General features: G+C 39.1%; 1 protein-coding gene across 4 annotated transcripts in view; it reads right to left on the reverse strand.

Annotated features, from left to right (window-relative positions):
• Positions 1-23621, reverse strand: part of SRBD1 (S1 RNA binding domain 1) — a 181309-nt gene that overhangs the window by 119341 nt on the left and 38347 nt on the right. For all 4 annotated transcript variants that reach the window (XM_075595801.1, XM_075595802.1, XM_075595799.1 and 1 more), the window contains exons 13-16: positions 23146-23253; positions 20694-20851; positions 18257-18353; positions 14598-14705 (exon numbers count right to left, since the gene is read on the reverse strand). In XM_075595801.1, the coding sequence (XP_075451916.1) occupies positions 14598-14705; positions 18257-18353; positions 20694-20851; positions 23146-23253 (471 nt within the window). The remainder of the gene's footprint in view (positions 1-14597; positions 14706-18256; positions 18354-20693; positions 20852-23145; positions 23254-23621) is intronic.

Raw genomic sequence — 23621 nt, forward strand, 5'->3', positions numbered from 1 at the left:
TGTACCTCACAAAAATAGTCCTAGAAATGGATATTAAGAGTGTCTAGAGGTTAAAGTACCAAACAATGTCTTAAAGTCTTCTCTTGTATAATACCACAAAGATTAAAAACACATATGAAAAGAGGTAAAAAAAATATCTGTCAGGTATGGCCAGTAGTATTAGAACATGTGAGATATTATGTCATGATTCATACTAGTGACTAAATTTAATTATTAATTTCATATAGAGATGGTAGTTTGCAGTGATTTTTTCTTTTGTTAAAAGTTAGTCTATCACTGTCAATAAAAAAATAATAAAAATAATAATAAACTACTTTTTTTGGGTTATAAATAAGAATTCCTAATTTCGCTTTGCAAAATACTGATATGCACCGAGTCAACAAAAACTATATGGCAAAACTATTATCGTTTAACAGTGATGAATCATTTAGAAATTAAGTGACAATGTAAATAGGGGAATTTATACAAGTAAAGCAGCATTATTATTATTTTTAAACTGCATTCTGAGCCAGTGCATCTCCAAGAGAGAGTTCTTCTTTACTTCTGGACACACCTCCGTTTCTTAGTGCTTTCTCATTAGATTTTTTGCTTCCAATATTAAACAAAGACCCTACCAAGGATGAATTCAAGATGCCACCTTTGCTGATCCAACGCTTCACACACAATTAACTTCAACATATTTGAAAGTAAGCATGCAGCAACTAAGTTCTATATTAAATATATTCTTTCTGATACGCTTTTGTTTGGTAATAATATAGTATCAATACTAAGAGATATTGAGTGCACTTCAAACATTTTGGTTCTTCCAGCCGAAAAAGTTAATCAATAAAACCCCTCATTTTACACAATCTTTGTTCTCTAAGGGGCCGATTCTATATGTGCCAAAGCGGGTGGCGGGCGGACCATTTTCGTCTGTCATTCCTCATTGAAGTAAATGATTGGCCGCTTCGGCTTGTGTGGAATAAGCCACTTAATGTGCGGACACAAATAATTGAATTTTTTCAAACGTGAATATGCTAGAATAACCACGTAAACTGGCACCTAGAGTAGTATGGAAAAATATATATACACAGATTATTCTCATAAGACCCTTGCTCAATATGCTGTGAAGACGTGCCCCTTGCCTGAAAATAGTCCACCCCCATTTAAATTAATGAGACTATAATCCTCACCAGCATGGGAAGACCTCTTCACAGGATTTTGATTAAGGGTCCATAACTCTCAAACTTCACTGAATACAATTCACTCGAAGACCAACAGGGCACCTAGACATGTATTTGTATGATATTTAACCTCTCGGTGATGGAACGGGCCCAAATAACAAATGAATGCACAAATAGTACTAGTTCTAGTATACAGTAACTGAATGTTCTTCAGGCTTCATACTGTATTTCCTTCCATTTTCTTCCACATAAAAACCACGATGCAATAATGCAATAAATGAAATACAGTGCAAAACCGCAATCATACAATGCTGAAGCAAGCAGAAGCTTGTAAGGAGATGCTGGTCAGATAAACTATTTTGCAGCTAGTTGTAAATGCCAGAGGATTAGTATCAACCATTATCTATATTAAAAAAAAAAAGGAAAGTTCTTTGATGTCGCCTATCTTTCATGTAGCTCTTTCATGGCATGTTAATAAAGGAGACCTATCTCCAGTAAAGCAAGTGTCAGGCTTGCATATAGTGTTACACCAGGGTGGGCACATGATGAAATACAGATTAACGCTGCATGAGCAGCTATTGTACTGCAACACCTAAGAACCAAACAAGTTTTACAAGTGGCTCTGATGTTTCTTCTACTGCTAGACCTGAACTTCTTAATCCTCGTGGACTTCAAAACCAAGCATTAAAAAAGGTGAACCGTGTGAATGAAATGGTAAATAATTGATGTGAAGGGGGAGGGGTAATTGTAAATGCACTAGGTTTAAAAACAGCAATTCTTCATAAATAGATGTAAGTAACCACATCATTGTAGGTTTCACATTACTGCATATAGATTTATAAGGAATAAAATCTACAAAGGGTAAAACCCGTAAACATGTCACCGTTATTAATTCACTATGTTGCTCAGGGGAACTGCCCCACTTACTAAACTTTAATGCTTTTATGGAAATCACATCATCTGTAATGTGTTGCTATAAACCAATATCTCGTTTATTTTCATTCAAATGAGAAGTACAACAGCTGCAACTTCCTCTGTTACATAGAAATAGGTGGGTAGATTTATTTGTAAATGCTTGTTATTTGATTGCTAAGAAAACAGAAAACGCAACGCAAAAATGGTGTATGTGTTGGTTTCATGTTAATGGCGATCGTTTGATTGTCAGTGGATTCCCAGAGGCAGATATGAAGCATTAAGCCAACGTTTACTACATGTAGAAATGTAAAAGTACAATTTAATTCAATGCAAAATATTGAGTGAGTAATGTTAGATGTTAGAGCAATATTGATTTAAAGCACAATTTTCCTATTGTATTGCATCAACAATATATCAAGGTGCTTTATATGATGCTCATACGCTGTCTTATAATGGAATGCGTCAAATTCTGGGCCACATGCATCAATTTCAGCTTTTACCAGTGCAAAAAAAAAAAAAAAGATAAAGTCCAGAATGGCTTATCTTTCTTTACCAACAATATGCATCAAACAGGAGTACAAGTATTTGACAGAGACAAGTAGACTTCTTTGACACATTCACAAGATACAGCATCAGTTAAGAGATTTTTATTACTCAAACTGTAAACAGCAAAGTATCGTTACTGCCAACGTAAAATGTTAGAAGCGCCAGAAATAGTACTGCTTCTTCAATAAAGCAATCTTTAGTTAAATTGCTTTAGTCCAGGGGTGGCCAACTCCAGTCCTCAAGGGCTGAACCACAGGTGGTTCAATCAGTGGCTCGGTCACAATGGCTTAGTTACTGATTGAGCCACCTGTGCTGAAGCAGGGATATCCTAAAAACCCAACTTGTTGGTGGCCCTTGAAGCCTGGAGTCGGCCACCCCTGCTTTAGTCCCTTCTGTTTTTCGTAGCAATGCTACAGAACAGATTGTGGTATGGAAGGATTATACAATATTAGATGACACATTACATATCTGATTTGGTCAGGTGAAGCTCTGGCCAATTAATATGTTGGAGACTTTCTATGGTAATCCAAATGGGAAATTAATGCTGCAGAATATAAAAAGTAAAAAACTGTACTCTAATTACACGGAGTAAATATGTCACAAACCTTGTCTAAAAAACACTGCCTATACAACAGCAACAAATACAAAATGTAGTGTTTTCTTATATGTACTTGTATTTCATAGCTTTCAAAAGGTTTTATTGATCTATTTGATTATCAGCATGGAAAGACTTAAATGCAACGGTTGACAGCTCATTAATTAAATCATCACTTCAATAAACTGGAGAACTAGAAAGTGCCTTAGGCAAAGGAAAAGAGAAAGCCCTTAAAAGCCAAAGAAAATGAGAACACAATGGATGGAAACTAGCCAGAGATAATACCCACCTCTAGCCATTACTGAAACATGGTGGGATGAAACTCAGGGCTGAGCAGTTTAATTACAGGGTTATTCCCTTTTTCGGAAAGATCTGGCACACAGAAAAGGTGGTGGAGAATGTAAATATGTAAAACCAGAATTCAAATATATAAGGGAATATAATAAGGGAAGGGGTTTATGAAGACATTGGTTAAAATGTTGTCTGAATTACATCTGTACTAAAGTACTAAAAAAGAAAAAAAGTCTGTTGGGATGCGCTATAAACTAGGGATGCGCAAACTGGGGGGCATGAAATTCAGGGGGGGGGGGGTGCAGTGCTTACAGGGGGCATGAGCTCTTCCCCACACATTGAAATAAAATGCCGGGGGTGCGTACTAGGCCTCTATGTCTCTTACTTTCTCTCCGGAGGCTTCTGGCGATGCGTCGCCATAACACGGGGTCAAATGATGCCGTGGGGTCAAATGGCAACCCAACGTCACATGACATCGCCAGAGAAAAGGTAAAGAGGGGGGCGCAAACAAAAAAACAAAAAATTGCGAACCCCTGCTATAAAAATCACCAAATATTTGTTAGAAGCCAAAATACTATTGCAAATGGACAAGGCAGCAAAATTACGTTGTTTTAGTTATAGGCGATTTTAATTATCGACTGGAATATTATTATGGATTATTTGTAAAGGGCCAACATATTCTGCAGGGCGGTACAATGGAGGTACAGAGATTTGATAGTTACATAAACAGAGTACCAGCAGCATTTACAATGAATTGGAGTTGGGACAGGCAGACAAAGGGAAGAAAAGGGCATATCCTGGTGATATTTCTGAGGTGGAGATGGCAGGACTTGATGGGGATTGAATATGAAGAATGGATTGAGGTGTTGACGAGATTGAGGTGTTATTGGCGGTGAGGGAGAGTTTGGGTGTTGGGGTGGCAGTGAAAGGGGGGGAAAGTATTAGTTCTGTTTTTGGACATGTTGAGCTTCAGGTAACAGTGGGAGATACAGGAGGAGATTGCAGAGAGACAGTTGGTGATGCGGGAAAGGAGAGAGGGGGAGAAGTCAGGGGAGGAGAGGTAAATGTGTGTGTCCTTGGCATAGAGATTATACTGAAAGTCAAAAGATTGTATTAGTTCACCAAGAGAGGTGTACTAGCATGAGAAGAGCAGAGGGCCAAGAACAGAGCCTTGTGGGACTCCAACAGAGAAAGGGAGAGAAGAGGAAGAAACACCAGAGAAGGTAACACAGAAGGTGCAGTTGGATAGGTAGGGCATGAACCAGAAGGCTGCTTCACTGAGGCCTATGGAGTGGAGAGTTACTCTGCTGCCTTTGTTCAAGAGAAGGAGGTGAACAACAGACAGATCCAGAAGAATTAGTAAGGAGAAGTGACCCGTAGGCTAAGGCCCCAGTGCGCGCGCGACGGGATGCCCGGCGACTCTCGTTCTCGGCATCAGCGAGACCAGGTGTACTACTGGCAACTCGCGATAGCGAGGCGTGGCCATGATGTCACGCGGCTCGTTCGCCCTCATTGGCTGAACCGCCGCCATTACCAATGCTCGCCCGATGTGCCAAAAGACTAAATTCTTGTCTTTTCGCAAAGGAGTCCGTGCATCACGCATTGTGCCGGGGGCGCGGGCAGCTAGAGGCCGGCCCATAGAGGGCCGTACCTTGTGTGCGCCGCGCACGCCGTCGCAGCCACCGGGGACAAAGACTAAGGCTTTGGTCCCGCTGCGGCCGGCGGTGCGCGCGGCCGCGGGCCACCAGCTGCTTGCCCCCGTTCTAGTTGCCCCCGCTGGCTCCTTCCGGCATGGCTGACTGCGTGCTGTGACGCGTCAGCCAGCCGGAGCTACAAGGAGCTTGTGGTTTTGGCCAGTGTCGCGTCACGTGACATCCCAGCAGCCAATCCAAATCCCTCCTCTGCTCCGATCCCCCCCGTTCCGATTTCCCCCTTCAGCTCCGATCCCCGTTTCGATCCCTCCTCTGCCCGACCCCCTTCCGATTCCCCCCTGCTCCGATTTCCCCCCTCTGCCCGATCCCTGTTCCGATTTCCCCCCTTGCTCCGACTCACCACCCCTGTGTGTGTATTTGCCGGTGTGTGTGTGTGTGTGTGTGTGAGTGCCTGTGTGTGTGTGTGAGAGGAGGGGAGCAGGGAAGGAGCTGTGTGTGTGTGTCCTGGGTTTTTTTTGTTACTTTGGCCGGCTCGGGAGGAGGGAGCGCTGATGCGCGAGAGGCAGAACATTTGTATCTCCCGCTCCCTACAGACCGCAAGTAGCGGTCAATTGCCTGTTAGCACCCCGCCTGTCTGCAGTGCGGGCGCGCTGACTGAGGGAGCGGGGCTTTAGCCTTAGTCTGATCTATGAGTAGGTCATTGGACGATTTTATTAGTGTTGTCTCAGTGTGGTGTAGAGGGCAGAAATCAGATTGAGTCAAATCAGGGAGTTACAAGACAGAAGGCGGGTCAGGTCGTTGTATACAAGTCGCTCAAGTAGCTTGGAGGCAAATGGGGAAAAAGAGATAGGGTAGTAGTTAGCCTCCCTTTCTGTGTCAAGAGGGGGTTTCTTTATGCAGTGAAACGTCTTTGCTGGCACCTACAGCTACAAAATTCCATGATGGAAGTGACGTCACTGGTAGCCACCAGTGACGTTGGGTGAGGGAGAGGAAAGACACACATACCTCCAGGCAGACACACATACCTCCAGACAGACAGACAGACAGACAGACAGACAGAGAGAGAGAGAGAGAGAGACAGAGAGACACAGAGAGAGAGAGACACACACACGGAATTCACAGTTACTATAAATATAGAAGTGCAAATATCTAAAACACGCTTTCTAAGTCAAACGTCTTTGCGTTTTGGAACTGAAATAGTTGTTTGATTTATAATTTAAAAAAACATAACCATTACAAATACAATTTCTGTGACAAAACAGTGAGAAAAGACAAAGAAGTTTCACTTAAATTGCGCGTGCACAGCACACACACTTTTTTTAATTTTTTTTAAGAGTAATGAGATTAGCAGTACAACTAAAGAAAAGGGGGTTTGGGGGTGCCAAAATGACCCTGATTATTAAGGAGCCAACTAGGTTCCAAATTTAAGAAAGGCACATTTTAGTCTACTAAGGAAGAATCTACAAGGAATAAACCAGGATGACATTTTGCAGGAAAAAAATAAAAAATAGATGAATGGGCACTCATTAAAACATTATTTGATGAGTACACCTATAAGTGGGATAATACATATAAAAGAAACCACTGGAAACCAATATGGCTAATAAACAGGGCGGGGAAGAAATATATAGGTAGAGGCTTTTACATTGTTGGAGTCAAAGGGACATCATTTCAGAATTATAAGAAATATAACAAAAGTTGCAAAAATGAAAGAGATTTGCAAAGAAACATCCATTCTAAAAGAGTATTTGAGCACATAAATAAGAAAAAGATTAGACAATAGTATCTAGGACGCTGTCACTGAGATGATAGGCACATTTTTTAGAATACGTAGAAGACAGAGGCATTAAACATTTTCTTGCCTCTATATAGAACAAGGGTCAAATGCAAAAAATATTACAAGAGGAAACCACAACCTCAACATTAACCTATATTTGGTTAGCACAGGAAAAGGTGCTAATAAAATTAAGGTTAATAAAGCACCTGGCCCCCGATGGCATGTACCCAAGAATTCTTAAAGAGCCAAGTTCAGCAATAGCCAAACCGTTATATTTAATATTCAAGGACTCCATTTCCACAGGTTTAGTACCACAAGATTGGTGAAAAGCAGATGGGGTGCTTATACGTCAAAAAGGGAGCTAGATCACAGCTAGGAAATGACAGACATGTAAGCCTGACATCAATAGTGGGGAAGCTTGTTGAAGATTTAAGTAGGGATAATATTCAGGAATATCTTTTGAATAACAAATTTATTAGTAAATCGCTTGGATTTATGAGAAATAGGTCAAGCCAACGTACCATTGTTTTTTAAGGAGGAGACCAGTAGGAATTTAGATTAAGTCAATGCAGTTGATGTGGTCTACTTCGTTTTGGCTAAGGCTTTTGAAATGGTACCACACAAGATGTTCGTGTATAAAATAAAGGAAATGGGTCAGGGTGAAACTATTTGCACCTGGATTTAAAATTGGTTTAAAAAGATAGACAACAGTTGTGAAATGGAATCTGAGATGTGGTCGATGTTGTAAATGGAGTACCTGAAGGTTCAGGACTGGGACCACTCCTTTTTAATTTCTTTATTAATGACCTTGAGTTTGACAGAGAGCAAATTCTCCATCTTTGTTGATTACAAAATGATGTAAGGTTTTCAAATCATACGCAGGATGTGATTCTCTAAAGGACTTGGAGAGACTGGAAACGTGGGCAGGTAAATGGCAGATTATGTTTAATACAGATACATGTTAGGTTATGCATTTGGGAAACAAGAATAAATCAATCATTTTAGATATAAACTAAATTGGAAAAATGCAATCAATTGTTGATGAGGAGGATTTATGAGTTCTTGTAGACAGAAGGATTAGCAATAGTGTGCAATGTCCGGCAGAAGCAGCAAAGCATAATAAGATTATCATGCATAAAACTGGGTGTGATTAGAAGGTAAGATATCATGTCACTGTATAAATCCTTAGTAAGACCACACCTTGAAAATAAAACACAGTTTTGGGCATCGCTCCATAAAAGAGCCATTATGGAACCTGAGTGCAGAGAAGAGCCACTAAATTAATGAAGAGGATGGAAAGTCTGACTTATGAAGAAAGGATAATCAAATTAGGTTTCATTACATTAGAAAAGAGGCATCCAAGATGGGGGATATGATGACCATTTACAAATATGTACAAGGTAAATACAATCAATCAACTTTCAAGATACATTTTCATTCATCCAAAGGACAGTACAAATAACACTGGGTCATTCCTTGAGATGGAGGAAAGCAGTTTTAACGAACACCAAATAGATGGGTTATTTACTGTACAAGTAAGAGCAGTTAAAATGTGGAATGTACTATTTATGAAAGCAGATACAGTAGCTATCTTTAAGGTAAGTTTTTATTTATTTTTTTAAAGCAAATTTATACATGAATGTACCAAATAAGTTAAACATAGGAATGAGGATTGTCATTACGGGAGTCAAAAATTATTTTTTACATTAGCAAAGACATAATTAGGGGGTTTGTTTGCCTTCTTCTTGATCAATATAATTAGAAGTATCGGATAAGTATCTCAGTAAACTACATTTAACAAGTTGAACTCGATGGACATATGTATTTTTTTTCAACCTTATCTACTATGTAACTACAGTATGCTGCAATTTTTACAGATGCCTTTTATTATAAAGATATCGTAACATTTCTAGAAAATCTTTTACTGTTGAGTAAATGCATGGAAAGAAAGTTACAACTTAGGCTGCACTTATAGTGCCAGCGACGCGACATCGCTCGAAAACAAATGCATTGTCGCCATCGCAAGCGCTTATAGGAAGCCGGTCAAATTTGATTTTTCAGAGGCTATCGCCACATGTGACAGCCTCTGTACCAATGAAAGACCTGGTCGCCCGAAAGCGAGTTACAACTTTCGCTAGCGACGAAGGGTGACGTCACCGGCACTATAAGCTCGGCCTAAAGCAGACCGAAGCAATACATTTCATACATTGTTACTTGGTCCGAAGCAGTGCACATGAAGAAGTGGTCACAAAATGTGTGCACACTGTTACATCTACTAAAGCTATTTGTAGTCAATTTAATGATATCACAGGCCAACATCTACATTTATCTACAAGTAGTACAGCTGCTAAACATTTGTATTACGTAGATTGAGAGTTTTATGGTGCATTTCCATTTATTCTGCATGAGGTTTGTAATGAAATTGTTGAATATGTGGGTCTGTATCCACAAATCTAAATCACCATTTATTGCATCAAGTTCCCACCAGAGTCCAACGCAAGGAATGACAAGTGCCAACTCTCTGAGAACATCTGGTCTGCAACCAAAGTGTTTCCCAGCAAAAAGCCAACTAACCTGCTCCAGTATTGTATTGTTCTGTATGTCTTTATTTATATAGCGCCATAAAGGTACATAGCGCTTCACAGTAGTAATACATATCATATAAATAACAAATAATATAAATAACAGATCATGGGAATAAGTGCTTCAGACATAAAAGTAACATTAAGGAAGAGGAGTCCCTGCTCCGAGGAGCCTACAATCTAATTGGTAGGTAGGGAGAACGTACAGAGACAGTAGGCGGGAATTCTAGTAAGTGCGTCTGCAGGGGGCCAAGCTTTATGTATCATGTGTCCATGATTATCCAGTGCTATTCATATGCTTCTTTAAGCAGATGTGTCTTAAGGTGGGTCTAAAAGGTGGATAGCGAGGGTGCTAGTCGAGTATTGAGGGGAAGGGTAATCCAGAGGTGTGGGGCAGAAAGTGAGTAAGGTTTAAGGCGGGAGAGCGCTTTAGATACAAAGGGGGTAGAAAGAAGACATCCTTGAGAAGAACGCAAGAGTCGGGATGGTGCATAGCGAGAAATTAGGGCTGAGATGTAAGGAGGGGCAGACGAATGTAACGCTTTAAAAGTGAGGAGGAGAATTGAGTGTGAGATACGGGATTTGATCGGAAGCCAGGAGAGGGATTTCAGGAGGGGAGATGCGGAGACAGATTTAGGAAAAGTAGAGTGATTCTGGCAGCAGCGTTTAGGATAGATTGTAGGGGAGACAGGTGAGAGGCAGGAAGGCCGGACAGCAGGAGGTTGCAGTAATCGAGACGTGAGAGAATGAGGGCCTGAGTCAGAGTTTTAGCAGTCGAGTAACAGAGGAAAGGGCGTATCTTAGTGATATTGCGGAGGAAAAAGCGACAAGTTTTAGAAACGTTTTGAATATGAGAGGAGAATGAGAGAGAGGAATCAAGTGCAACCCCTAGGCAGCGTGCTTGGGCTACTGGGTGAATGATCGTATTTCCAATAGCAATGTAGAGTTTACCTTTTTTGTTTTGTATGTGGCCTTTGAGTTATCAGTAAAAAATGTAAATCAAGCAATTAAGAAAATGTTGTGGTGCCACAAGATAGCTATATAACCATATTGTATTGCTTAAGAAAACACAAAGGGCAGAGCGGGTCTTTCCAGGTACCCAAATATGTTATGTTGATTGATGTTATCAGGTGCTGGGAAAGTCCATCATTAAAGTTCCTTAAAACCAGGCTCCAAAAGAGGTACCTGGGGGTTAGTATAGTTTTATAATTATAGGCCAACATAAATTAAAAATAATGTATGTTCTGTACAGTGCTTAATGATCTGTATAAGTCTGTACACAGTGAATGTTCTCATTCATCAGTCTACATGTATATAAAACACCACTATGATAGATAAATAATTGGTTATCTATCACACCCTCAAGGTTTAAAAGAAGCCTCTTACATTGTAGATGTGTACAAACAGGATATTCTCCCAAGTATGATGCTGGTACCATGAATCTATTAACTACTAGGAAAGGAGTTGGTCACTATTTTGTACTCCTTGATTAAACAAAGAATACAAGAACACTTCTCTCAGACCTCAGGTTACAAACGATTGTCAAGACACACGCCTTGAGGCCTGTTTGTGGTCTATTGTCCTGACAGATCACTGGTATATAGATTAGAATCTGTAACACACATTTTAGATTCAACGCACACTCGCAGGCATGTGTGTCTCACATTTTCGCCTCATGATCAAGTGAGGGGCAGAACTTTGTTGTAATATATATAGATTTTCTGTTTAAATCTATAATGAACTGGTCTGTACACAAATGTCACTTAAAAAAATGAAACGCTTTTTGATATATTAAAGCTACAATTTAATCATTACAGCCTTTGAGCTCTAATTAAACCTGTTTTCAGTACCTTTAAAGCGATGGTTCTAATTTTCGGACATGTTTTTCCACCCTGTTTTATGAAATTGTTTTTTTTATTTATGCTTTATTCTGGAGGATCAGGGACTCCTTAAATAAATCCTTGTGGTGGCAGGATAATTGGGGTGTTGTGTAATGGTTTTTGGAGTGTGCATGCTCATTGCATTCTGGGGAGGTTGACACCACAACAGGATGGCCAGTTTGTTGTTCACCCCTTTCGGACACACATTCAAGTGGACAAGCGTGTACCAGACATGGATATTTAGTCATGTGGCATCAGCTAATTATTAAGGAAAACATACAGGACTAATTTCCAACTTCGCAATGCGGTATATTTGATCTAATGGTTGAATATCCATATGCAGTCATTCAATCTAGAAAATACAACTTTGAATACCAGATTATTTCTGATAAAACAAACAAAATATTTGCAAAGTTTAATAATACAATTTAAAAAAGGCATCAACTCCCAGATGGTAAAATCTTAAACATGTCACTGCAATTATTTCACGTTGGTACTAAGCTTTTCAAATTTAAAGTCAGAAAGTGTGAGTGCAAACAGGCACAGCAGCATACAAATGCAGCTCAGATGCCAGTAAGATGGGTCTTCTATCGTACCGAGTATACTGTAGCAATACCAACGTTCTAGTGATCAGAGCATTGTGCAGAACATGTTAAATGGTGACCACTTGAGACATTGCTTTATATCAACGTACGTCTGAAATACAACATTTCTGTAGGATGTTACAATTGAGTTTGTGATCAGAATTTAAAAATAAGCTTTTTTTATTTAAAAATAAATAAATTAAAAGTATAATTTTTGGTTGTATTTTTGTATCTTACGCTCATAATTGAAATAATGTGCGAGACGTTCAATAAAAAAAAAGAAATTTAGAAAAAGGAGAAATAGCTGGACTTCATTTAGATGATTCTTTAAACATTACAGTCCATCAGTTACTGGTCTCGTGTTCTTTTCAAGCACACACTGTACACTTCTGCAAAAAGAACATCTGTCCTGGTTAACATATGATGAATCTTTGGCATGACCTTGTAAGAAAAATAATCAAGGATCCTAATTGGACCAGCCAATAAATGCAGGTTTGTAACAAAACCCTTTTGGACCAAGTGTGACTATCTTTTGGCTTTATGTTGGGTGCAACTTAAAATCAATAAATAAAGTTATGAAAGAGAAAGCTACAGAGTAAAAGTCCTGAAGGTATTTTTTCTGGACTTAAGTATATTAAAATAAACTAGTTAAAAAAAAAGGACAAGCAAAACAATTGTTTAAAATTACAAAACCATCAAAAGGAGCCTGCAATTTAAACTACCAAAATATTCCGTGGATGTCTGTAAATCACAGCCAAGGCATTTTTCCTATTTTTATATGGTACTGCCAGTGCTGTAATCGAGAACTAGGCACTTACATGTAAAATATTACAGTCACAGCAAATCCATCAATCCTTGATGTTATGATCTAATTTTTCTATATACTGTATTGTAACACAACCACTCAATGTGAATTGCTCATAAACCATCTTTCCCTTTTGATGACTAGAGAAGAGAAGTCTCCCATACGTAGAATTTATATCAGTAAATAGCTCATTTTGGTCATGTGGCACTGCAATTACAAAATGCTATTTACAAAATAGAAAAACCTTATGGGATCATTCCAAATATAACATGTGAGATCACAAGGTGGTGGTCACAGGCTGCCATGTTATCTTTAGAAACAGTCCCCATGAGGTGCAAGAAGTCAAAGCTCGGCCTTAGGATGCGACTACACACATGCATAGACAAAGTATTTACAGCTTACATTTTCTATAATGGTCACATTCATGTGCACACTCACAAACTATAGATGTGCGTAACATAACCTTCATCAGCAGTAGTCCAACTTACAGACTTTAAATTAACCCCTTTTCGAATATAACAATAATCCCAATTCAACTGGGCAACAAGGGGAATGCAGCTATAGAAAATCTGGGATTGCGGTTATAGAGAGTTAGTCCTTAGAAAACATTAGAAAGGTTTTGCAGAGGACCTTCCGTGCATATTAAAAAATCTTTTCAAACCACATCGGATGTTATTCATCAAGCTCAATTATGGTTAACGTACCAGAGCAGGTGTTCCTGTAACATTTGCTTGCTAACTCCTGTTAAAGTAATCAAATTCTTAATCTTTAAGTAATACAATACACACAATGTTACACTTGGATTGCAGACAAATGACGGCCTGGGCGATTTCTTCCATTGAGGCCTTCCTGTGACGCAGCATCATGTGAGGTTGCATTGTCATGGCGACATCACCATGCAACGTCACATGGCCATGACAACACGATACTGCAGGAGGAAATGTCGCTCCGGAGAAGGTAAGAGACACTTACAGAAACCATCAGTTTAATTGTTGGGAAGAGCACGAGGCCTCTGTAATTAAGCCCTCATTACACTCCTCCCTCAAAACACACACACACCTTGGTGTGACATTTCCTCAATACTGCTCTGGGTCGGGGACTCCGCAGCTCCCTCCTCCGGACGGCGCCGGACGTTGAACCCAACTTCCGGCGCCGACAGGAGGACGGAGAGGATTGCAGACAGGTACCGCTGGGCTGCTAACGGGTAACCGCAGCACCAGCACATCGGGGAAAGCCTGATCGGACAAGCCGCCCCCTGATTACACTTTATTGCTTTTACTATAGATGGCATATACAAAGAACCATGTCTCCAGAAATTCGCCAAGCCAGGTTTTTGGCATTTTAAAGACATTCCTCACCCACTTCTAAGATAAAATACAAGCTTTCTCAGCCATACGAGACACGTGTATGGAATTGCTCCAGTGATATAGACTCTTTATCCTCATTTATCTTGGGAAGGGAGACCATTATGAAACAGTGACAGCAACCGTGACATTACTGTGAGGTTACATTTCAGTTTAATAGATAACCACTTTAGTGACCAATGTACATTGTTTGATCCATAAAAAAAAGTCAATCATGTATTAATTACCATGGACTTTTAAATAATCAATATGTATTAAAATACTGTACCAGTAGCTTTATATAGAAAACGTAGATTTGCCAGGACCTAGGAATGGTTTATAATATTTAATACAGCTGCATATACATAAACAGCCAGGCTAGTTTTGCAATACATTGCCTACTAAAATGAGGAAATATGAAAACCTTCATTAATAAAAAAAATTTAAAAAAAAGTTTTTCTTACCAATAGACGACATCAAGAGGAGCAAAATATCTTCTTTGAATTAAGTCAGCAAAATAGCGCTCTGTTTCTCGACAAGCAGTTCCATTTCCGATAGCGACTGTAAAACAGCTTTAAAATAAAGGGAATGAAAAATGAGTTCAATGTAACACAACATTATCACCAAACACACACACACACACACACACACACACACACACACAAAGTTCGTTGACATCTCAAGTAAGAAATGCTTACCAGCATCAAAAGAAAAAGTAATATATCTTAATTCAAATTCTATTTTTGTTAGATCGAACACACACACACACACACACACACACACACACACACACACACACACAGTTTGAAAGATTTTTAAACGTAAGTTATACACAAGCAAAAAAATACTTTCAAATATTAAAATATTATTAAAGTTAAGTATGCATCCGTTAAATAGAACCGATTCTTAAAATCTAGCTACTTCGCTTTTTATTTTTTTAAGAAATCGCACACATTTGAATTAGGTTTCCATTAAGTTAAAATTATAAAGATAAATCTTAAGACAAGAAAACCGGGCACCAAAAAAAAAAACCCCACTGCATTATTCATAATTGCACCTAACAACACATTTGATCGATGTTTTAATTTAAGCTCTGTATAATCCAGAAATTGGATAACTTAATAATGACCCTTATGAGTATTAAACAGTAAATCTATTCTACAACAGCGTGGCAGTTCTAGCTCAGTCCAGCTACCAGGTCAGGTTTGAGATTTCTCCAATTAAAACATAATTGACCAATTAACCGAGCTCTAATTATCGCTAACAATTTCCTTGGGTATGCTTTGCCCTGAAAACCTGCCAATTACATTAACTCTAATCACCACTACGCAACTTATTATGGTGTTGCCCTGAAAATCTGCCAATTAACCTAGTCTAATCATCACTAAAACAACGTGCTATGGTATTTATTGGTGGGAGCCCTTGGCCTCGAGGACAGAGCTTGGACAGTTGTGTACTAGAGCAGGAGTGGCCAACTCCAGTCCTCAAAGACAAACATGTCAGGTTTTCAGCACAGGTGGCTCAATCAGTGTCACAGTATTCCACTGCACCAAACTGTGCTGAAGCAGGCATATCTTGAAAACCTGACCTGTTGGTGGTCCTTAAGGACTGGAGTTGGACACTCCTGTACTAGAAGGTCAACGATTGGAAATATTTGTAACAATTCTGCTGGGATTTTTGGATGATGAAGCAAGGAATCGGGTTTACAGATGTATCCGACGTTATTGTACCGGTCAATGCAATGCATTAACGCCGGCGCGTGATCTGTGCTATTAATTACAATGGTTGAGCAGTTAACAAGTTATTTCTTTTGTGCTTTAACAGGGATAACGACGTCTGCTACATCTGTAGTTCATACTATCTGCTGGTAAAACAAGACCACACCCAACAATGACAACCAAATCCTTATTTGTTTCTTACACCGCCACTGTGGCAACCGGAATCTTCTATAATGAAAAATACACATCAAGCAAAATGAAGAAATGCTCATCTGAAATGCAGTCAAATCTTTATAATCTATGGAGGGCAAATGGGGGCATAGTAGAGGAAAAAGGTATAATGTCTCTAGTGATATGGGTAAGGGGATAAGTGCTTATTAGCTAATGCCAATAGAAGTTGGTAGTATAAAAGGGCGGGTCCTCTAACATTGCTGGTTGTTGAAGCCAAAATACAACGAGCGTTTCAGAACTTATATCATACCTGCATATCACAATTTACAAGAAGCCATAATCTGCCTGGACAACTAATGGTAAACATCAACAGGAAGGCACACACATCTCGCACAATTATCTTTCATCGCCACACTTATGCATTTCTTTGCAGTTTTAATGAAATAGGTCTGCTACTTTTCGGAGAAATTAGTCTCCAGCAGTAAAATAGCTTGTGTCTGGTCATTGTAATGCAAGCCACAAAACTAATGCTGAAAGCCAGAAAAAATAAGCTTTGTGGGTTTTTTGTAATTAAAAAAATACATTAAAATACATCTTGGATCTCCCCAAAAAATTAAATAATTACGATGAAAGTCTATTTTCAATCAATGCTGAAGGCAGATCATGATGAGCATCCCAGTTGAAAGGAATTTCAATGGTTAGGCGACGAGGAAAAGTCTTGAACAGTGAAACTGTTGGCTGGCAGATGTATACTTGTGTAAACCACTGGCAGACTCAGAAAGATAGAAGGAGGTCAAAACCAGAAGATAATATAACAGAGGTGCGTAAAGCGGTCATGGCATGGCATATCTGCCCTACCATTGGCTGCCCGTCGAGCATGTGACCGCGTCGCGGCACGGGAAGACAAAATTCTTGTCTTCCCTGCCAGCGTTCACGTCACAGTGCTTTGCGCGCCCACACACACGTCCACTGGGGCCTGCCCCATAGAGAGCTGTGCTGTGTGGCGCGCAAGACGCAGCAGCCACTGGGTACCTGGCCTTACAGACTGATGCGACCCAGTAGGAAGAACACAGTGGGGGGCCCATTCAGAAGCAGGGACCCCCGCTGTGGTAATACTGATGGGCAATTAGTCTGGTCTTGGGGATTCCGTGAGCAGGCAGTTGTCAGGCAGCTGCCATCTGTGGCCTCCTGGCCGACTACGCGACAAACCATCTGACTGCATCTGTAGGTCTTCAATACAATGGTCAAAAGTGTTCATGCTTTTGTAGGACAATTATACTCTTGATGTTTAACAGCATGCACAGATCTAGTATGGATTTTGCCAGTTTTTTTTAATGAGGTGCAGACATTTAACACATTCCTTGTATATGCCATTTAAACAGCATTTATTGATTTACACTTTACACTTAACTTATTTTAAAAAAAAATCTTTAATATAGATAGGAAAATGTGTGGCACGTATATGAAATATAGAACAGATTTTGATGGGGAATCTGGATGAAATTCTGATGTGTACAGGATACACATATTTTGCTATCCGTCGTAACTACTCTACTTTCCTCTGTAACACAGAAATACTGAATGGTAATCTTTTGGTAGATCATACCATCAATCTTGACTTTTTTTATTTTTGCCCCTTTTACAGATCAATTCGGGGGTGGCAAAAATCATTTCCACCTTCCTGATGGGAGGTTATCTGGAGAATAGAGGAAGTTCAACTAATGGAGACGTTTACCCCATTTTTAAATCATACAACAAGGAAGTTCTACAAGGTGTAGGAACCATGGGATACAAGCGGGTAGGAGAGATAAGTAGGAAGTGAAGATTCTCCAAACACTAGGAGGAACGAAACAAGGGAAGGGATTCAGAAAGGGTACTGACGGACCAAAACTGGAAGTTACATTTGAAAATCCCTGCTAAATAAAGTGGTACTCTGGCAATGAAGGTCTATTCTTGATGATTTAAAAATTATGTTAAAGACGGTTGTTCCACCCGACCTCTTTTTCTTTTTATATACCCCCTCCCCATTCCATCCCCATTTTACGGTCGAAAACCTTAATAAAAAGAAAAAGTTATATATAAAAAAAAAATCATATAAAAAAATTAAAATCATCAATTCGCTCGACTTACTTTCTAGCATACACTTTTGGGTATTTTTACGCCTCATGTGAATTATTATTACGTACACAGCAATGTTTTACTTGGGGGGAGGGGAGGAAGAAAAGTTTTCATACTTGTAGTTATGTAACAGACTCTTAATCTTCTCAGCTTCGCGGTTCCCATGTGCATATCCAGAGTGCAAATAGACAACATCAGTATGGAGGATCTGATCTAAAGAACACAAAACCAAGGTCTATTTAGTGAAAGGCATGATCAAGAGTCTTATAAACCGTTCATATGGTATCAGTTCTAAAATGTCAAGTATTATTTGTACCCAAAACATTGCTGGATCATTTACTTTAAGTGTCAAGCTGCAAAACTAGAGAGAAAAAAATAAATCTTTATGTTCCACTAGTTTTTGCATCCAGGAGATTTTAATAAATATTCAATGATACCTTTTTTCATTATTGCTTTTAAACATGGTCGAATTGTATGTTCTATTTGCCTCATCGCAAAGTTGAAAGTGAAATCCTTCAATCAGGGTGTCATTATTCCCTAATGCACAGAGCAAGTCAATACACATACACACACACAAAACTAAAACGTAAAAAAAATTATAATTTACAAATATCGCTCATGAATTTAAAGGAGGGGGGGGGGGAAAGAGACCCCAATTTGTAGAATTGAACAATTTTCAGATGGAAAACTCTTGCTATAAAAGACATACCAATAATCTAGTTCTTTTGGCCCTCAACCACGTTATACCTAGCAATCCCCCACAACATAAAAAGTGGAATATCTTAACGCTGAACGCAATCTTTACCAATGAAATGAGCATTTAAAGCTGCAGTTTTTTTTTTAATTTTTTTTTTTTTACTTCAATAGTTTTATGTGTGCGATCTCTAATTACCTAAAGAACTGTATAGCTGCCAGTCAATTAGTTCTCCATGTATTGATTGGTGAAATCTTTAGATATGGGATATGTTTTTCCTCTGCTTCTGTCACTCAGTGGAAGCTCATGAATATTCATGAGCGCTCATGAATATTCATGAGCACTCCTGCACTGACATGTGCTAGAGAAAGGGCAGGGCTGACAAAGGGGTGTGCCAGGGCTTGTGACAGGACATGAAGGGGCAGTGCCTTAGTAAATGGTTGTTAAAATAGAATACAAAAAAATTGGTCTTTCAAAGTTGTTGTTTTTAAAACAGAAAATGCTAAAAGTATTTTTTCTTACTACAGAACTGATTTATTAAAAAAAAAACACACATGCAGGATATTGACTGAACTGCAGCTTTAATGCAAGACTGACCCTGTATGCCGTAGGGCCCCTGAGCGCTGGCCCCTGTTATGTGCATGGTACTTGGGCAATCAAAGGGTTACATTTTGCAACATTTCTTATTGCTTAAAAACTAGCACAAATTTTTGCCAGAATTGTGCAAATACTCATAGATTTGCAAACGCAAAATTAGTCTATTTAATCCATACCCTGAAATAGGACTTTGCTGGAGAGGAGTCTTCTACTGCACGTGGAAAGATACCCGTGAACACACTTGAAATCTCTCTCGCTCTGGTCAAATTGACAAATTTCACCCGATTCGCAAACTTGGGGAAATGTTTTGCACATCTCTACTGAAGACTGATTTGTAGCAACAAGTCCAATGGTTTTTTAAATAATGTTAAAAATACATGTTAAGACATTGATAAACAGAGCCAAGATTACGTATGGCGGTCCTCAAACTATTAGTAACACCGAAGTGGTCTTTGATATAGAACTGTTTAAGAAGCCCTGCTGTGTGAGACTTCCATTTTGGACATCAATATACAGGAGGTTGGAATGTTCTAATACTTCTTGATAACTCAACTCATGGTGACCGACTTCCTGCAGCTAGACATAAAACAGCCCTTAATAAAAGAGAAATATTGCATATTCTGAGTACTTGTTCATCTTTTTCATTTATGGTTTCAAGCATGAATTAAACCTGTTAAAATTGTATATAAGCTGTTGAGTGAAGTGATTGTACAGATGCTAAAAAGTAGGACTGTGCCTAAGAGAAGGGGTGCAAACACTCCCCCCTGCGCCCCGGTCTGCACTCCCCCCCGCCCCCCTTACCATTTCTCCGGCGTCAAATGACACCAGGGGTCGTGTGCCATCACGTTGCCATGGCAACGCGTCGCCAGAGACACGGTAAGTGAAGTTACAGAGGCCAAAACAGAAGGAAAGATACAATACAGGATGAAACGGTACTGTAGCTATTAAATGCCAGACAGGCTGTGGTTCATTAATTAAATGCCTGGGTAAACAAATGCCTTGGTATATCTTCCCTTGTTTCTCTCATCCCTTCTGGAAACTACTGTAAGGCAGAGAGCTTCCATCGGTTCGACCTTTTGTTAAAAGGAAACGTTTACAGCAACTTAAAGTAATTAGGGATAAACCGTGAGGAATTGCAATAAGCTATTACCAAAAGAAAAATATATATACATATACATAATAGCATAGACACAGAATCATTTTTCAACTTTGATGGCATAATTCTGCCTTGAAGCAAAATACGTACATAACTAAGTACTTACTGGTGGGTGAAATAATTGCTAGTTTGCAGCCATGTTTATATCCAGGATCAACTCCCATGAGCGTCCGTCCTCTAACCGGGTTTGCAAGAAGCAATTGTCGAAGATTTCTTCCAAACATCATTATGGATTCCTTTTCAGCATCTGATGTTAATTTTGACCTTTTATCATACAGAAAAAGACGTTCCATCAAGAAAGCATAGGATTACTATAAAAACCATTTTCAATTCAAGCCATCACCCGCAAAAACGGAAATAGGAATACAGCAGAAGCTCAAAATGGATACCTGGGGAAACCATGGCTACTACAGAAACTTCCACAACTATTTTTTTGCTGAAATTGGGAATTACATTTTGAAACGGTATAAATAAGCAACGAATTTTTTTACTTCTACTAAAACGATATGTGTGTTTTACAATATAGCATATTTTTAACCTTACTTCCATTTTATGGTCACCAATTTCAATAGTGTTTGAAAACAAATTTAAAAAAAAAACTAAAAATTGAGGCGAGACTTCAGTTAAACCCACTTGCTTTTTTTTTAATTTTATTTTAAAGCCATTACAGAGTTATGTTTCACTCATAACATTTCCTAGTTGCTGATGCAAAAGGTAATCTAAAATTGGCAGCCACAAACCTGTAGATTTTCCCTGTATCGTAAGACGAGATCTATTTCTGAAAGGGCTAAGAATACATTTACGTGGCAAGTTCCAACATACTGTACGCCAAAACTATTTAATAAAAGCTGGAGATTTTTTTTTTTTCTACGTATAATGATTGTACAAAAACATACTGCAAAGTGCCAAGTGCAACAACATAAGACTGTCGTCTGTGAAAGACAATATCGATGTTAAAAGGTGGAGTGAAAAAAGGAAATTAAATAACGAAATGCCTTGTTGGCCCAGTAACTCCACACATCTATATGAATATTTCCACACCTGTCATTGTATATTTAACCGTTTAGCTGACATGGAGAAAATGTGGATTGCATACCTTTGCTATATTTATCATTTCAAAACATTTTTAAACACTGCTGGACTATATATTTTGTGAGGTGTGGAAATGTGCTAATCTTAGCAGGGGGAATTTGGTGAAAGAAACCAAAATTTGTAAGGAGCAAATAATGAAGAGTTATGAACGCATCCATTATTTGAATCGGTGTAACCAAAACTATTTTACCAAATTTTAGCCATTTCTTGCCTTGTATATTATAAGTAGAGGTAGAATAAATGTGGCTTTTCGACAGCTTTGAAAGGGTTACATATGCTTTTTCTAAATCATGTCATTCTTTGACTGACAAATTTGACATTACTCTGATACCCGACCAAAAAAAACTATTTTGCAAAGAATTGGCTTCCTTAGAAAAATGTACCATGCCGAAAATGACATATTGGGCCGATTTTGTTTCTTTGCAAATTTATCACAAACCCCTTTTCTCAATATTCAATATACAGGAGTAAACAATACAGGTCTTTCTACTGTGAGTACGGTAGGTTAGGGGTGCTTCAGCACAGGTGGCTCAATCAGTCCCTGCTTCAGCACAGGTGGCTCAAACACAGACTCAGTCTTTGACTGAGCCTGTGATTGAGCCACCTGTGCTGAAGATGGGATATCCTGAAAACCTGATCAGTTCGGGGGGCTTGAGACTGGAGTTGAGCTCCCCTGAAGTAGTTGATAGTCCCATGGTTGTCTTGTAGAAACAGCTCACACTATCCTCCCTACTGTTGTCAACAAAAAATATGTTTCCAGCAAAAGAACATAAGTGTTTAGAAGCGCCTCATTGTCTTCAGTAACAGCCGTAAACTAAGGCTGCGCTTATAGTGCTGGCGACGTCGCCTGAAAACAAAAGCATTGCCGCCGTCGCAACTGCTTATAGTCAGCGCAACGCGACGACCAAAAATTTGGAAGCCGATAAAATGTGATTTTTCAGAGGCTGTCGCCACATGTGACAGCATCTGAACCAATCAATGGCCGTGTCGCCAGCGACGTCGCCGAAAGTTAAATTATAACTTTTGCGAGTGGCGACGTCATCCGTCACGCGCTCTATAAGCGCGGCGTTAGGCTGTGACTATCTTATTGTACGCAACACACTGTATTCAAACAAATGTGACACCAACAAGCCACAAACAATTATTTGTATGTTTGTTTTCATTGCTGAATAATCCCAGGAAGCGCATGTCTAGAATGTGATTGGTCATTTATATATTTACAAATATACCTAATGCCACGAATATTTATAATGGAGTAAAGATTGCCTTTACAACATTATTAATACAGTAGTAATTATGTCTCTTTAGTCTTGTTTTCCTGTTATTTTTTCATATACTCTCCTGCAGACCTAATGACGTTGGATATAGAATGCCTTAGCAATGCGGTTCTTGCACTTCTGTCATCCTGAAGACAATAATATACATGTATAGTTAATAATGAATATCCATATAACTTCAGAAATCACCTGAATTCTCTACAGAGAAGGGGGTAAATTAAACGTTTGTAGGAATCTTCAACAGAATTATGGAGTATTTTCATTAGCTCTGGTTTTGCATATTGTTTTGGTCTCCACCTGCAGAAAAAACAAATACAAATATTGAAGTCTAGATCAATGAAATCACAGGTCCACTCAAGATACAGTAATGTGTAAAACAAAGGGAATAAAATAACTACTAAGATGATCTCCCCTCCTTCTCCTATATATAAATGGTGTCCCAGTTGTTATCTCCTTCATGTTATGGCTCAACTCAAAATCCATGTTACCACTGAAACTTTTCAACAGTCTTGAAAACAGAAAGAGCTGCACATCCCATAGCAAATAGCCAAACACATTTAATCAGCCACTCTTCAGTGAAATGCACAATATGCTTGCATTTAATACCACGCTGTCTAGTAGCAGGAGTGGCCAAGTCTGGTCCTCAAGAGCCACCAACAGGTCAA

This window comes from Ascaphus truei, chromosome 4, assembly GCF_040206685.1.
Source record: "Ascaphus truei isolate aAscTru1 chromosome 4, aAscTru1.hap1, whole genome shotgun sequence".
Classification (NCBI taxonomy): Eukaryota; Metazoa; Chordata; class Amphibia; order Anura; family Ascaphidae; genus Ascaphus; species Ascaphus truei.